Source organism: Polyergus mexicanus, unplaced genomic scaffold, assembly GCF_030449975.1.
Source record: "Polyergus mexicanus isolate NDT 795.1 unplaced genomic scaffold, iyPolMexi1.0 SCAF_13, whole genome shotgun sequence".
Taxonomy (NCBI): domain Eukaryota; kingdom Metazoa; phylum Arthropoda; class Insecta; order Hymenoptera; family Formicidae; genus Polyergus; species Polyergus mexicanus.
In genome coordinates, this window is record NW_027223333.1 from 6,686,811 (window position 1) to 6,702,780 (window position 15,970).

General features: G+C 32.3%; 3 protein-coding genes across 7 annotated transcripts in view; 2 read left to right on the forward strand and 1 right to left on the reverse strand.

The window, feature by feature from the left end:
- Positions 1-15,735, reverse strand: part of LOC138938725 (pre-piRNA 3'-exonuclease trimmer) — a 120,799-nt gene extending 105,064 nt beyond the window's left edge. For 2 of the 3 annotated variants that reach the window (XM_070305925.1, XM_070305928.1), the window contains exons 1-2: positions 15,308-15,387; positions 14,936-14,988 (exon numbers count right to left, since the gene is read on the reverse strand). Coding sequence is in view for 1 of the 3 variants with exons in the window: in XM_070305927.1 (XP_070162028.1) it covers positions 14,936-15,010; positions 15,308-15,364 (132 nt within the window). In the remaining 2 variants the exon portion in view is untranslated. Of the gene's footprint in view, positions 1-14,935; positions 15,011-15,307 lie in introns of all 3 variants that reach the window. The other variant, XM_070305927.1, reaches the window with a different exon arrangement.
- LOC138938726 (leucine-rich repeats and immunoglobulin-like domains protein 2) overlaps positions 1-15,970 on the forward strand; it is an 89,122-nt gene that overhangs the window by 51,425 nt on the left and 21,727 nt on the right. The gene's annotated exons all lie outside the window — the stretch shown is intronic.
- Positions 1-15,970, forward strand: part of LOC138938728 (troponin C, isoallergen Bla g 6.0101-like) — a 60,716-nt gene that overhangs the window by 13,825 nt on the left and 30,921 nt on the right. The gene's annotated exons all lie outside the window — the stretch shown is intronic.

The window sequence follows — 15,970 nt, forward strand, 5'->3', positions numbered from 1 at the left end:
AATTAAACACGCATGTCGACTTATTCATGCAGATTGGATTCAAAGTTTAATACACAATTCTGTGCATTCGACCTCTCTCCTATTCCGCGTGAAAAATATGTCAAAAATTAAATTGATTACCATAAAGATCCGGATATGTGAAGCTGCAGGCTATCTATAATTAAACCTTACACGATTATTTAATAAATAATATAATATGTCATTGACATTTAATTAAAGCCTGTACATCTGTATTTTATGCATAATTATCGATAATTATTTCATTACATTAATCGGACGCATATTTATAGAATGTGCTTTACATATCATACGATGGATAACTCTTAATAAGGATCTTTTTCTATTTAGTCATATTTTTTACATTCTTTAATGAGAAACATTTTCTATATATATTCTCTTTCTTCTTCAAAATTATGAAAATATACTGGCCCTATGTTATAGTTATTAGCTATAATAAGAAAATTTTATTATAAATGAATAATTTGTTAAATATTAGAAATTATTGTAAAAAATTATACGATAAACGGAGAATTTTAAAGTTCATTGTTCTACATCTACGAGGCTAAAAGAATTTTTGATATTGAGTTAATGTATTTATCGTCGATGACAAACGAGTATACCATCGATCGAGAAAAAAACCCTTTAATTCTATTTGTCTTTAATCCATTTAATCAGTTCTCTTTTTCTATTCGAGCACTTTACGTTCTCTCAAGTTAATGTCGGTGCAACGAGATTATCTGGAGGTAATATTTGCTCAAAATGAATCCGAAACGAGCCCATTAAGCAGACGCATTATTGCCAGATTGCTATACTGCATGTATGTCGTGGCAGTCAATTTTAGACTAATTAGGACATAGTACGAGAGTCTTACTTCGAGCCAGCAGTATAGAGATGGATTAATATAAATCCAAGACGGTAATTTAAATTTCCGCGATGTGTTCTACCACCAAGTGCCAACGCAAATACGATTAGGCTAATGTTACATGAAATTTTATAAAGCGTTCAAAAAAATCAAAATACACATATATCTGCGATTTATTACAAATTTATGTATGTAATTGTAATTTCATATTGATTTGTTTATTGTAAAATTGTTAGCAATTGAAATGCGCTGTAGTAATAAAAGTGTGGAAAAAATATATTCGTCGTGCTTATAAAGGAAATCGGAAGAGGAAGAAACGCGAGATATAATAAACGATAATAATGTTTGAATATGAAAAACGGTGGAGATCCAATCTCTGTTCTCAAAGAAAAAGGTCGCCGTAGCTTCCTTTCGAATAACTCAATGACGAAGATACTTTCATCTTCCTTAATTTAACGAAATATTTTAATCGTTTTATCTATACAAAGGAAGATAAATAATATTCATACAGACAGAAATTTGGTTTCTATTTAAGGATCCTGTCGCATAATTGTGCATAATGTCAAATAGTGACCTCTTCGTTAGCAAAAATATAATATTAATACTTCTACATCTTGACTCGAACATTTTACTTTTTCAGACGCAAAATTTCCAGAGGTTAACATATAAACCGGATATTCTCCACGTCAGCGATTTCCTATCGACACACAACTCTTCGCGTTTCTACCGAGTTTTATTCTCGCGAGAGCCCTTTCGCCGACAAAACTTGTCGTTCCCGCAATATTGCAATATATCGGTGATCGAAACGAGTAAATAAAAGAGCCATCGAGAAAGCACACGAGTCTCACATGCAGTGTTATATAGCCCCTATGTAGGTAACCAGGTACACTACGCACTTGGGTATCTATTTTTGCAGCTAGATACACAATCAATTTTCAACTTTTCATGCGCTGCTGTCTGCTCTATGGGCAATGTGGATATGGATGTGATACAGCTAATATGCTGTAGATATCAAATTTCCTCGTTAACTTTTTATTAAAATAAATCAGATAATTTAATTAATTAAAAAAAAGATTTAACAAAAATAAAAATTTTATAAAGTAAAACAGCGTTCAAAAAAAATTTTCGTCGATTAAAATTGTCTACAATTATTTAAAAAATTCAATCTATTTAAAAAAACTCCACGATACTTAGAATATTCTCCCCTATAAATTTTCTCATCATGAAATTAACGCAAATGTGCCGATTTTTAACATGAAAAGCTTTCTTGAAACATTAAACCACGTATCGGATCACCCGATATAAATCGTCCTGTTGGAGCGGCTAGTTCCCTGGAAAAAAATCTTTCACAATTTACACACGAAGCGGTCTAAAAAAAAGGGGGGGAAAAAAAACATTCATATCGATCTCGCACGTGACTGGTTGTCGTGCGCGCGGGAAACGCGATCTGCACCTGGATAATTTAGCATAGTGTGCAGGCCGTGTTTTAGAGAACCATGCTGAGCTGCATATTTCATCGTTTATTGTCGCACGCAGATAGCGGCGTATGAAAAAGCACGAATGCTTTTTAATCCGCGGAACGATACTACGTATCTTCGTCGCGGTGGCGATTTCACAGTTTTTATTCCTCTTCCCCACGCATTTCACACCGCGACACGATCCACCTTTATCTCCGTTCTTCTCTCTTTCTCGATCGCACTTTCACCATGCACGCGATGCACTTTAAAACTAATCCGAAAATGAAATCAACCCGAGATACCAACACCGTGATACATTTCACGGACGCAGCGAGCAATCTCACGATAGTCGCGCGGACGTAAGCTGATATTTATTTCCCGGCTCTCGCAATTTGTAGAAGAATGCGAATGCCTAAGCGATTAAGGATTGAAGCGAGGAGGAAGTTTATGTATATTCGCCGAGTTCTCCGCAAAAGAATAATCCATTCTAGATGAGAAACTGTTCCAATCTCTCGAGTGATGCAGAGTGTCTCGCAACCAATTTAGATCAAATGAGCAATACAACAATATTTATTAACAAATTTGTCATTATTGATTTTTAATTCAAAAATCTTAATTGAGGCAGAGTGGCAAATAATTTTTCAGCGTAAAAAATCGATAGCAAATTTACCGAAATATTCATTTTTATAGAAACATCTTTTAAAATAAAATATTCAGTCTAAACAGTCTTTGCGTAAATGAAAAAGGGGGACGATATATATATATAATAATTATAGCGGAAAAGATGGCGCGGTATTAAAACAGGGCGGGATACGATCAAACAGTTTTTTGTCCCCCTATATGCAAACTCCGCCGTGGTAATTGTGTATTGAAATTGCAACGAAAACAAAAAGTGTACATCAATATAATATCGATCAATATCTCGGCGGGACCGAATTATAAACAGCACTATTAGCGATGTTCCGAGAGAAATATAGAATATTTGCACCGCAATTATAGCAGACCGGACGTAACTCATATCGCGCATGTTCTATTATTCAGATAATTGAGGCGGAAATGAATCCTCATTTGACCGAGACGCATGCGCCGTGTTAGCTCTACGCCTGTATATAATGTGATAAAGTCGTATAAGGGCCCTCCTGGATCCGGCGCGATAAATAATGTCACACGTAGTGTTAATTAAAAAGTTTTCTTACGGTTCTACATGCCAGACGATTGCGCGTGCCTCAATTTCTCGTCCACGCTTTACATAATACATTGCAAAACTGCCTTCTGTGCGTAAATCGCTTTATTTATATTCTGTAAAATTTTTTAAGTATCGAAAACAAAAATATAATTATTCAAGCAAAACATATTTAACCTATACCGAGCTACGGTAAAATGAAAATATTACAATATAAACATGAAAAAGTTTTTAATACAGATATAACATATGTTAATATATAAAACTCTTTATTATATCATCTCCTTTTTACCGTGAAACTTATTTAACACAATCGAAAAATTTAATGAGAGTTCGAATATACCATATTTAAAAGCTTATATTTTGAATGGTAATTGCAATATTACGGTTTAATTTTGCGAATCGTTTTTTGTGGAATCGATAGATAGACGAAATTCATTAAAAACACGATAAATACAAGAAAATTAAATATTTAAAATTCCAGTTGTGAGAAACTCCATTCTCATTTCAGCATCATCTCAATGTAACAACGTACACGTGTCCGGAGAAGCGCATTACAGTCAACGGTCTCCTCTTTGTGAAGTTTCCTTTAACATTTGTGACACGTGCCCGGAATACGCAAATGCACAAGAAACGCGCGATAATCTCTGAGCGCCTCGAGGAAGGAATCAAACCGTCGACAGTTCAGAAATGTTATTCGCGTAATAACGTGTTTATCCGACGTAGAAAATGGCGAAAACCGCTTAACTTGCACAAAATAAATAGAGATGACCGATGTAATAAGATAGCTAATTGCTCTCGACGCGTTTCGCTATTTTGTTTTTGATGCGATAACAAAGTCAGAGAAATTACAGTCGGTCCCACTAAGTGTATATTTCCGAGATGAAGAACCATCTTCACTCGCGCTCTCCAATTTTCGCCCCGACGACACCCTCGGGGGCTCAATTTGCGTTGCCCGGGAAAGGTCTTGTCAGTCTCGCTACCTGTGTATGAACATCGCACGCGATGCTACTTAAATATTTAACAGGTTGCAAAAGCGCCAAAAAGTATGCCTTAGCGAGACAGTTCATAGCTTTATTGAAATGATATGTACCAGCGAAAAAGTAGTCTTAGCGCATGGCCGATGAAAATACGCGTGACGTTCTGTCAAACACACAAACTTGCAAACTAGATTTCACTGGGCGCATGCGGCGACTCTTTTTTAAAATCACCCCTTTCATCCGCGAATATTACCATGGGACGAGAATTTTATATTCCAAAAACATTGTACATTATATTGGCCTAATTTACTTCCTCCTGTGAGGAAGTAACTATTCTGTGTCAAATTCATGTAGATTAGCGTTTCATTTACCGTAAAAAACTGCACAGATTTTCATGCCGTAAGAATAGTAGAAATGCATTGCGTAGCGAGTTTTTTGCACAAAATTTTTGCAAGTTGTTACAAAGTTACAATTTAGTTTCTTTTTAAAATTAGTGGATCAAATTTGGGCGTCAACGTTCAAATTTGAAGAAAAAAGAAAGAGAGAAGAGAAAAACATACTGCTCTTTTTATCATTCTACATATCAGATTATCTGCATGAAAAATTGTAGTCGCGCGCAATTAAAGATTATAAAGCATAATTGAATTTATACACAGAATGCGAAAAATGATTAAAATATTATCAGCGAATAATCCATCTCATTCTTTTTGCAATAATTAAAAAAATATTCTCAGAATAAATGCAAACAAATTTATACTTTTTTTGACCTATATTTGGATAATTGCAAAAAAAAAAATTTATTGATTTCAACTCGAGAGGCATAAGACTATACGTATAATCTCTAAACTATACATATATAGAACCAGTTTCTCTATACTCTCGGGAGGATGCCACATTTTGCTTCTGGGTCACGTGAGCGAGGCATAAATGGATTAATTATATCCGAGAATATAATCAAGCAGTTAATTCCCTTCCCTTTTCCCCCACCCGCCATATTCGTCTGGGAGGATTCAGCTACGTGACCACCGTAAGTCTAAGAACGCGGGAAACGAGGCATAAATGTAGGAATATAGCAGCTGCTTCATTTTAGAATATTTTACGCCTTCAACGGGTAAAGCTCGGTTGTTCCCGCGGGATTCAATCTGGTTTACATCTCAGTTATATTCAACGGGCTTTTGCACGTAAAGTTTCATTGACCTCACGATGTAAGGCTCGTAACGTTGCCTCGCGTCGGGCAACGATGCGAGTATATTAATTTTCTTTTCGCATATAAAATCAGAGTACTTCTGATAATTCATCATTTAAAGCAGACGTTTCTCTATTCGTTCGTAAAAATTTCGTAGGCTCTTCTGTTACTATTTTGCATATTTGGGGGTGAGATTCACATTCATCATCGTCACGTCAGAAACATATCCCATCATTATTGTATTTTACTAACAATAAGCCGAATTTTCCACAGCGAAAATTTTAAAGACTGTCTAACTTAATATTTTATTACACGCATACATTTAATAATATATCGCAATAAATATTTTAAGAAAATTTTTCTTTGAAGCTAAAATCCTAAGATATCTAATATTGGAAGTTGGATAGTTGTATATGATGAATGAATTCTTATTAAAGTTTTCGCTAAAAAATATGCCGACTCCAAAGTCGTCAAATAATGTTATTAAAATAGTAGACGAAAATTGCTATTGTGATTTTAGCTCGCGTGTGTAACGTCTGTACTTACCATTAACCTTAATGCATACGTTACGACGTGTAATTTTCCTCGAATTTTGAAGACGCCCATCATCGACATTGCAACGCTCGCGATCGATACTAATATACTACGCGAAGTTTGTTCGAATTTGATTGCTCGATAGAATTTAAAGATTTTTCGGAACGTTATTCGAGCGTTACTCTCTTTCGCAAGTGTAGTAATACCCGTCTTAAAACCCGATTTAACTCCGATTAAATCTTTACGAGAATACTCCATCTGTACGGATCACGCAGCTATTATATATATATATATATACGAGCACAATCATTTCTCCTTAATTGCGCTCGATATCTCGTGACACGTATCGTTTCCTAACTACATCGGCTTCGCTGCGTTAAATGGCAGCTACCATGCTACCTTGCGACACGTTGCTACGTGATACTGATGCTGATGTTGATGCTAGACGTGACGAGATCCGCGTCAGCCGAGACAATTCCGCCAGTTTATTGCACCTTATCCCAATATAGAAACAACGAAATGGCTTTAACCAAGTCGTTCTACGCAAGAGCATCATATATATTATCAACATATAATAATACGCTGAGAAGGGAAAATGTGACATTATTTCTGCATTCATTTTATTGCTTTGTAAAATTAGATCCAATTCATCAGTATCGCGTAACATAGCATCTTTTCTACAAATAACTTGAAAATAAATTAAAATGTTAAAATAAATTCTTGTGTAATCATTATTTTTCACGCTCGCATTTTTTTACACAAATATTAGCGATAATTGTGTTTTCTGTTTCTTCGCATTCGTTCTTCATTTTGAAAATTTTACTTTTAGTTTCATAGGAAAAACCGAGAAGATGCAAGATAATTTCATACTTTTTCAATTTTTGATTAATGCCCATTTACCCGATAAAGGAGCTATTTAAAAAATTACAGAATTTGCATATGCGTCATTACTTATTCCCAGCTCATCGTAAGCAATAGGAAAAAAAAAAAAAAAAAAACATAACGGCGTATCGATTTCTAATTACTATGAAGCGTGACTAGCCACCGGCTGTGCTTCGACAGCCGCTAGACATGTTTCTATCTCTTTCTATTTTGCACGAGTATTTATCATTATGGAATTAGTGTAGTCGTTCTCAAATGTGAAAATCACTAATACATATCTCGCCCTAGAAATTAATTTTCGCGCTGGGACACACGCTCTGCTATCTTGGAAATCAATGCCGGAAAGAGGCAATTAGGATAATCGGCTATTTCTGAACTATGTCGCAAATGATTTAATGATCACGTATCACTTGTATCAATAGATATCGTGCATTTAATTCAATTATTTGGGATGTGAACTATAAGTGACATTTGATCATCGATAGATTGTTGTTTGCAATAATTAAAATGGTCGCTTGCTAAAAAGAGCAAATCAATACGTCAGATGCATAGAACATGTCAAAAGAATCGTAGTTTCTTTCAGCCACAATTCTTTTAAATAATTCAAAAGTCAAATATTCCGTAACAAAAGTGTCATTAAATTTCTTCAGGCAAAATAGTGGACAAATTTTTATCAACAAAGCATAAATATTATAAAATGTTTAAATGATGTGCAACTAAAAATAAAAATTCTTCCAAAAAATAAATTTTTCAGGATTAAGAAGTACAAAAATGTGCATTCATTATATAATTTCAAGTAAATTTTAATTAAAATTCTTAAATTTTTTATTATCCGAATATATGTGTATTTGATATTGAGAATTAATAAATTATTTCATACTGGATTTATTTTCATTCCAAAATCATATAGATTAAAACGACTAAAAATGTAAATTTTTTTTCAACTTCGTTAACGAAAACTTTTTCATAGAATTGTCATTGAAAGAATATTGTACACGGCTATATGGAAACTGTTATTCGCGCGTATATTACCGAAAAGATTTTCTTCCTTGCCGCGGCAATAGGCTCGCCGTTGTTATAAAAATCGTGACACGTAATTCTAGTCACATTTCAACCAAACCAGAGACGCTTCAGACGCGGAGAATAAAACTTGAGCTTGAGCGGCATTCGTGTCACACCTGAACATTCTATGCCAGGTTCGCTATCGGAAATCGTTATAGCTTACAAAGCTTTCCGAAGATAAATACGAGGAGTTACGTAAAATGTAATTGAAATTATAATTTACATTCTCTCTAGTCTGTCTTTTTCTCTTTCATTTTTTTTTACATTTTTTAGAATACTTGTATTACTTAAATTGAAAGCCCTCAATTTTGCTGAGAGAAAATTAAGAAGACCAAGGGCTTCATTGTTCATTAGACGTTAGATCTCGCTCGTATCCATAAAACGTCCGGCAGTCTTGTTCGGTATAATTAAAAACTTAGTACTTGTTTATCTTCTATGCACAAATTTCATCAAGATAGCTCATAAATTGCACGTCTACGATGAAGCTATTAACCGCGCCGCATGATATTACATATATGCAATGTTGATTATACGAATATTATCACAGCAGCTTTATCATTGCGTTCATAGTAATCGGCAACAAACAAGATAACTGTGTAAATGAAAATTATTGTATTAACTCTTTGTACACCATGTTCATATTGTTATTCAAACGAAATGATTTGTGCCAACGGCGATTAATGTTCGAATCATAGAGTATCATATGGCATTTTAAGGCAAACAAGAGTATTTAGTATAATCATTTTCTCGATAACGATACCGTCATGTTCTCTTATGATTGTCAATAAATGTGAAAAATATTGCTTCGCATTATTACATGATATTTTTTGCAAAGTACGATAGAATATTATTTAAAACAATGTCTAAGAAAATAATTTTTGTTAGTTTAAATATTTACGCTAGTATCCTATTGTACGTCGAGCAATTTTCTCAGGATGAAACATCTCTCACTCGGATGCACAATTATTGCGTATGATGCAACAATTTCACCGTAATAGTAGGTATTTGGCGGCAAAGCGATTCAATTCTCTTTGTAGAGAAACGCGTCTAATGCAATTCGAATATCATTGATCAATCTTATCATCTATCCTATGATAACGAAATTCTCCTCTCCCTTCCCTCTTTAGAAACCACAAATACAGCGGTTTGCTCTCACGATTAGTTTGCGATCGGCGAAGCTTTGGCAGCCAGACGTATCGGCTAATGAATGCTTCACTATTCCGATGCCATTATCATAGACGGCACTGTCTCAGTGCGGTGCGCGCGGTTCTTGAGGTGGAATACCTCGTAAATATTTTACCTGTCTAATAAGATTAGTTGAGGTAAACACAAACTTGCCATTAACTAAAATGATTTGCGGAGTATTTCATTAAAGTAGCAATCACAGTCAATCCAGCTGTCCATCAATTCCTTCATTTACAATCGACCGAAAATATATGATTGTTAAATGATTCGCATTTATAAAAAAACTACACCGCGAATTACAAAATTTTTATTATACATTATGATATTCTATTATAAGTTCTTCGAGAAAGAGAGAGAGAGATTGTCTATTCTATATTTTATTTACTTACAATATATAAATAACTTTTAAGTCCATGTAAACAATAATTAATAACGTTGATATTTATTACATCAAGTCACATTGCATTTCACGCATGTAACAATATTTAACATGTAACGTACTAATTACGATATCGACGAAAATTTTATTTCATCCGTAATTAATTATGCAGTATAATTATTGATACGTAATAAAATATATATATATATATATATATTTCTAATACTGATTGCAAACCCGGAAGCGCGTATGGAAATTGTAATTGAAAGCTTCGGCGGAATATTTTTATTTTACTTGCGAGAAACAACCATCACTAATCCTAGTTAACATTGCAGAGAGTTCCGGCGTTGATTGTTATTTATGGCCAACGGAAACGCACACGTGAATTCTTTTTAATGGTCCGAGTCTACACCGTGACATCAATTATAATAATACGTACATTTAAAATAGCAACCGTACGATTATATGATTATGACTTTTCCAAGTTAGGACATTATGTTGTCTCCGTAGGGAATAACTGTGTAAGGTATGCACGCATATTGTAATAATTACGCGGAAAGATATAAACGTTATTTATTGTTATTAATACGTTATGCGTATTTTTATTAATTAGAAATTTTTATAACAATGAAAACAATTTTTAAGGGACTTTTTTGCTTTTATCAGTTCATGAATTAATAAGAAGATATATTTTAGAAACAGTGTAAAATTACAAATCAAATAAAAATTTAATCAAAACTAATTATAATTAAATTTAATCGCGCAATACTTTTAAGATAGCCATTGGTTCAGTTTGACGAAAAATTACAAGTGATCTCGAAAAAATAAATATGTTTTAAACCTTCACGGAAAACGTCAGAGACCAGATTTCATGAATTCAGGAAATCTTTTGCCCACCGCGTAAGCTTTTACTATGAAATATGAGTGCCAGGAACAAAGCTAGTAGGTTGCCTGCGGCAAATCTGGGGTGACCAAGTATTTAACCCGAGACTTTAGACCGGAACTTAACTCAGATTACTATCTGTGATACTCGGCTGCTCTCTCATAGTTACGGAATTACACGGTATTGTCTCAGTACTTGAGATGTTACATTTTCTAAAAAAATATGCGGATATGTAATGGAAAGGATTTTTGATACAGCAGCAAAAAATTCTTTTCCTTTTCGTAAAAAAATCTTGTGAAATCCGTGTTCCCCCATTTCACTCACATTGGCCAATATCTTTCTATCTTGTCTAAACCTGACACATTAATTTAATTATCCGCAGCTATTACACATTTTTATACAAAATATTACAACATAGTAATTACATGTGCACGAGATAGCTATGCGGAGAATTGTAATTTAACATTTCTGATTCGTATGGGATTTTCGAGGCACGTATTTCTCCGTACAATTTAATCGAATCTGGACCAACTTACTCATAGAACTTGTTAATGTACAAATTCTGTTGGTCGATAGTTCGTTTGTGGATATTAGTAACATTCTATGCTCAGTGACGAGTTATCTTCCAAATAATAAAATAAACATCTTTATGCAAAGAGTTCCTTTTTAATAAAATCAAATAGAAAATAAAAAATAAATTTTCAAAATCTTCTCTATAAGAAATATTTAACAGCAATTCGTGCAAAAGCATAATAAAGTAAGCCTTAAGCCAATTAAAAAATATAAGTCAATTAATTTACAAAATAATAAAATACTTACAATAGATAACAAGATAAATAAAATTTCAAAACATTATATTATATATATGAATGATGAGAAATTCTTATTCAGAACATTAGACTACAAATTATATATTTTCGACATACATTTTACATTATTTTCTGCCAATAAGAATTGTATATTTCGCATCGACTATTTTTACGTAAAAAAATATGCAACACACGTCCTACAAAATGGCACAAGCCTTCTTTAAATTCGTGTTACGTTTTAGTGGGTACTATTTATTTGCCGGGCCGTTAGGTCACTGTTTGTTTTCTCTTCAATTATATTATTTTTACTTTTTTCGAACGATTGGTTAACTGCCGAGAACTGTATCGATTTTGACGATTCAATTATCGAGTCTGTATTATCCATGCACACAAAACAGTTTTAATTGTTAAAAAATTGCATCATATGTATATACAAATTTGCATAATATTTTAACATTAAAATTTCTTCATCTAGCATCATGAATATCATCCAGAAATTTGTATTGGCATTGTTTCTACCTCGGAAACATAAGTAAAAAGAATAATAGGTATCATAAAATATTTTTAAATTCCGGAGCTAAAAGCATCTCTTATTGCGAGAGTATCTTCGTAAAAGTGATAGCGAGTAGGAAGAAATATGTAGGGTTTAACGACATGATACATGGCGGAAAGTGTCTGGAGGGATAGAACTATAATAATACGTAAACGGAAAAGAGGAACTTTAAGACAGCGACAAGATATAATGCGCACCATCAGCGATATAAAACGTATAAAGCAATTGCAATTGCGGCACGTCGCATAATAATGTAAACGTAAACGTGACTTAAATATCATTTTTCGAAAAGATTGCAACCGATATAACAAATTAATATAATCGCATATCGATATTAAACAGATTAAGACGTTTATGACGTTATACGTTGACAGAATATTTTGCATTATTTTAAACCACGTTCATTCACAATCCCTCTTCTGAACTCTATCTTCGCATATTCTGATAAGCAGATAATTGAATAATCTTATTATAAGATTTATTTTAATGATGTTTCTCTCTCTCTCTCTCTCTCTCTTTCAATACTTCAGCTATATATATTGTATATTAAATATATTATATAGTAAATATTTTTAAAAATTTAAAATTGCCTCTGATTTAATTTAAAAAGTTTGAAATCATTTCTCTCCTTGTAATTTTCGTAATTTTATATATATATATATATTCCTATCTTTTTCGACAAACTTTATAATTTATATAAGATTTTATTAACATAAAGAGATAAATTAAATCATCCGTGTCGGATTTAATTATATATATAGAATACATAATTATCGCATCATGCACAGGTTAGAAAAAAAAAAATGTAGAAATTATAAAATTATATTAAAAATGTCATATATTAAAACTTTACTCAATCACATCTTTATTCTATAAAAAAATTTTATTTTGTCATACTGTTTTCTTATACCGATTATGCTTTTTTAGAATTATGTATACTTTCAAATATGTCGGAAAATATTTTGAAATAGCATCTGTTTTTATATAGATTACTTTTCACGAAGAGCGGAACTTTTTCTCGAGATTCTACAGAAAATCATCGCGCGAAACGTATATCAAAATGTGCAATTTTTCGAAAATTTCTGGGAAAACATCCGATATATTTTATTACGACGGTGCTCGCGATTTCGATGAGATCGTAAACATTTACAGGCGAACGAGGTTAAATCTGATAACGATATTTCACGAAGCTCGATGCACGTATGCGATGCATCTCCGCCAGGATGAGATGACTTCAACCGCGAAATCCATCCTTGGCTCTGATAACACTGACTTGATCGCAATTGAACCGAGTAATTTATAATCGTGACTGTTAATATAAAGTTGTTTTATACATAGGGAGAAAGAGAATGTATTTTTGTTAAAAAAAAAATAAAAAATAAAAATAACTAAATAATTAAATAATTTTTCAAATGTAAATTTTTCAAATACAAATTTTAAAATATTAATTTTTGAAATTCCTGATATCACAAGTATCCAGACAGATAAGCTAAATTAAAATAAAAATACGAGTTTAAAATACGAATATATCCACTTGTTAAAATATGATTGTCTATATACTTTTCTTAATAGGATATGTGCGCTATTTTTTTCAACTCAAAAAGTACATGCTCTTTCATTCCATATGGAGGAAGATTAAAGTGCATTTTCTCGACAAAAAGTTACCTTCCCGTTATTTCGCTTAATAACATTGATCTTAATAGCACGTGCCTTTTCATTTCGTATTCAGATAGAGTTGAGAATAATTAAAGCTGCTACAACTTCGAGCAAAAAATTAATTTAGCGTCACAAATGCTAAATAATATGTATAATTTATATTAATTAAATATTATTATAGATGTTAGATAATTATAACAAAAACATACAATGCCGTACTAAAAAATAATTATTACAGAACTTTAGCAGCAACAAAATTTTGAAAATTATTTTTATATAGGAATAATCGACATTGCATTTTTCAAATTACAATTAAAAAAGAATTATAATTATTTGTACAAATGAATTTTTAATATTTTTTTTTATTTAAAAAGAAAATGCAAAAGTTATATAATAAATTGTCTACATACGGAATCGCAGACTGTAAATGTCACATTCAGATATAATAAGAGAGATAATTAAATTGTCATTATTCATTTGTTCAATTTTTTGCAACTATCATATACAAACAATATATTACATCTTAATAACTGCAATTATTTTAATTTTATCGTAATTAAACAAATAATTGCAACTCTAATCCAATAATATTACTATTCATTTATTTATTTTCCCAACAAGTTTTCGCCAAGTAGTGTATATAGAGTATATAGTTTCCATGAAAATCTGGTTCGCTTGTTGCTGTTTATTTCTTTGCTTTCGCCTCGTGGCTCATCGAGTCTAATTACTCGCGTTACATCTTGACGTTTCTTCCGTACAGCTGAAGTATATAGCGTGATACAGGCGCAAACAATGATTCGAAATTCTCAAGCGAATCAAATAAACCGCGAATTCAGTTAGGGCATGGTTAATTAAGCACGAGAAATGCCTGGTTTAAAGTTTACGAAGCTATTTTATTTTTTCAATTTATGTCTCGCGAATATAGTAAAACGGAAGACACGGAAATGTGCGCGATTAATTTATCAGCACAATTTTAATATATTCAACGAAAAAAAAAAAAGGTTCGTGTTTTCCTATCGATTAATATCGACTATAACGACTAAAATAGCAAACACTGTTTCTATATATATTTTCTCTCCGATACTAAAATAAAAAACAACACTACAGTTTTCTAAAGAAAAATTAAATAGATTCAAAATTATAATATTCTTTTTTTATCATCTTAAGCTAATTATATAATTAATAAAAGAATCCCTCTGGAGTAACAAACGTCAAGTACAAAAAGTATTCAAATTCTTATGTATGGTAGATAAAAGTTTAAAAAAATTAAGACATTACTTATATGTGCTTGGCGTTTTGATGAAAACAAAAATTTTTGACTCACCGATCGATGCACAGCAGCGGAGTTGATTACGTAGGCGTAGAAGCTATGTTGATCTGTAACATATAAACATAAAATCTAAATTACAGTTAAATAATTAATATTTCAAAAAATTATTATCGTACGTATCGAGTTTTATATTCGCCATTTCAATATAAACGTATTGTTTATTAAATGAATTAATCATATAATTTTTGAAGAGCAAATTTTTTATTATTCTTTTTAAGTACAAGCTTTTATAAAATATCGTATATATAAAAAAGACTTTTATATCTAATTCTTGTTTAAGTTATCCAATTAAATAAATCAAATAAATGCGAATAGATACGCGTATGATTAATAAAGAATAATATACAAATAATATGAATTACTCACTCTAAGGTTGCTCCGCTGTTGTCTAATGCCTCCTAGATTTCCTCTTTCTCCTCTCATGTTCAGGATGCGTCTGGCACTCGCGTATCACATTTATTTACGAAAATATGATCAACGATGATCGCGCGCGAATCGTCAATGGCACGCTAAAAACGAACCGGCGACACTTTATACGACATTCCCGAATTAATTAAGACAAAACAAACTTCCGCGGCATAATGAGAACAGATGCGCAATACTTTACACGGCACTCCCGAAATTTAAACTAATTATAATATTTATTTTCGGAAAAACTAGATACTCGAGTTATTTGTTGCGATTTTTTTGCAACTTAATAACGGGCCTTATAAGCCTTAAAAACCGCGTTTGGGTATTTGGCTTCCCCTTCAGGATAAACCCTCCAGGTACTAAGCCCTCCCACCAACGTCAAGGTATACCCAATGGGAGGGTTTCGTGAGCGAAAAAAAAAAAAAAATGTTTCAAAAAACGAATATCGAACATTAATTTTCTCTCTTCGCCGCTACAAAAATACTGTTTTAATCGTAAAATAAATTATAGATTACTATATTGTAAAATGATGTAATATAAATGTCAAATATTTTATTCAAAACGCATCATAAATTAATTATTAATAAACGGTAGTACTCTGCGTTGATACCACTGCTT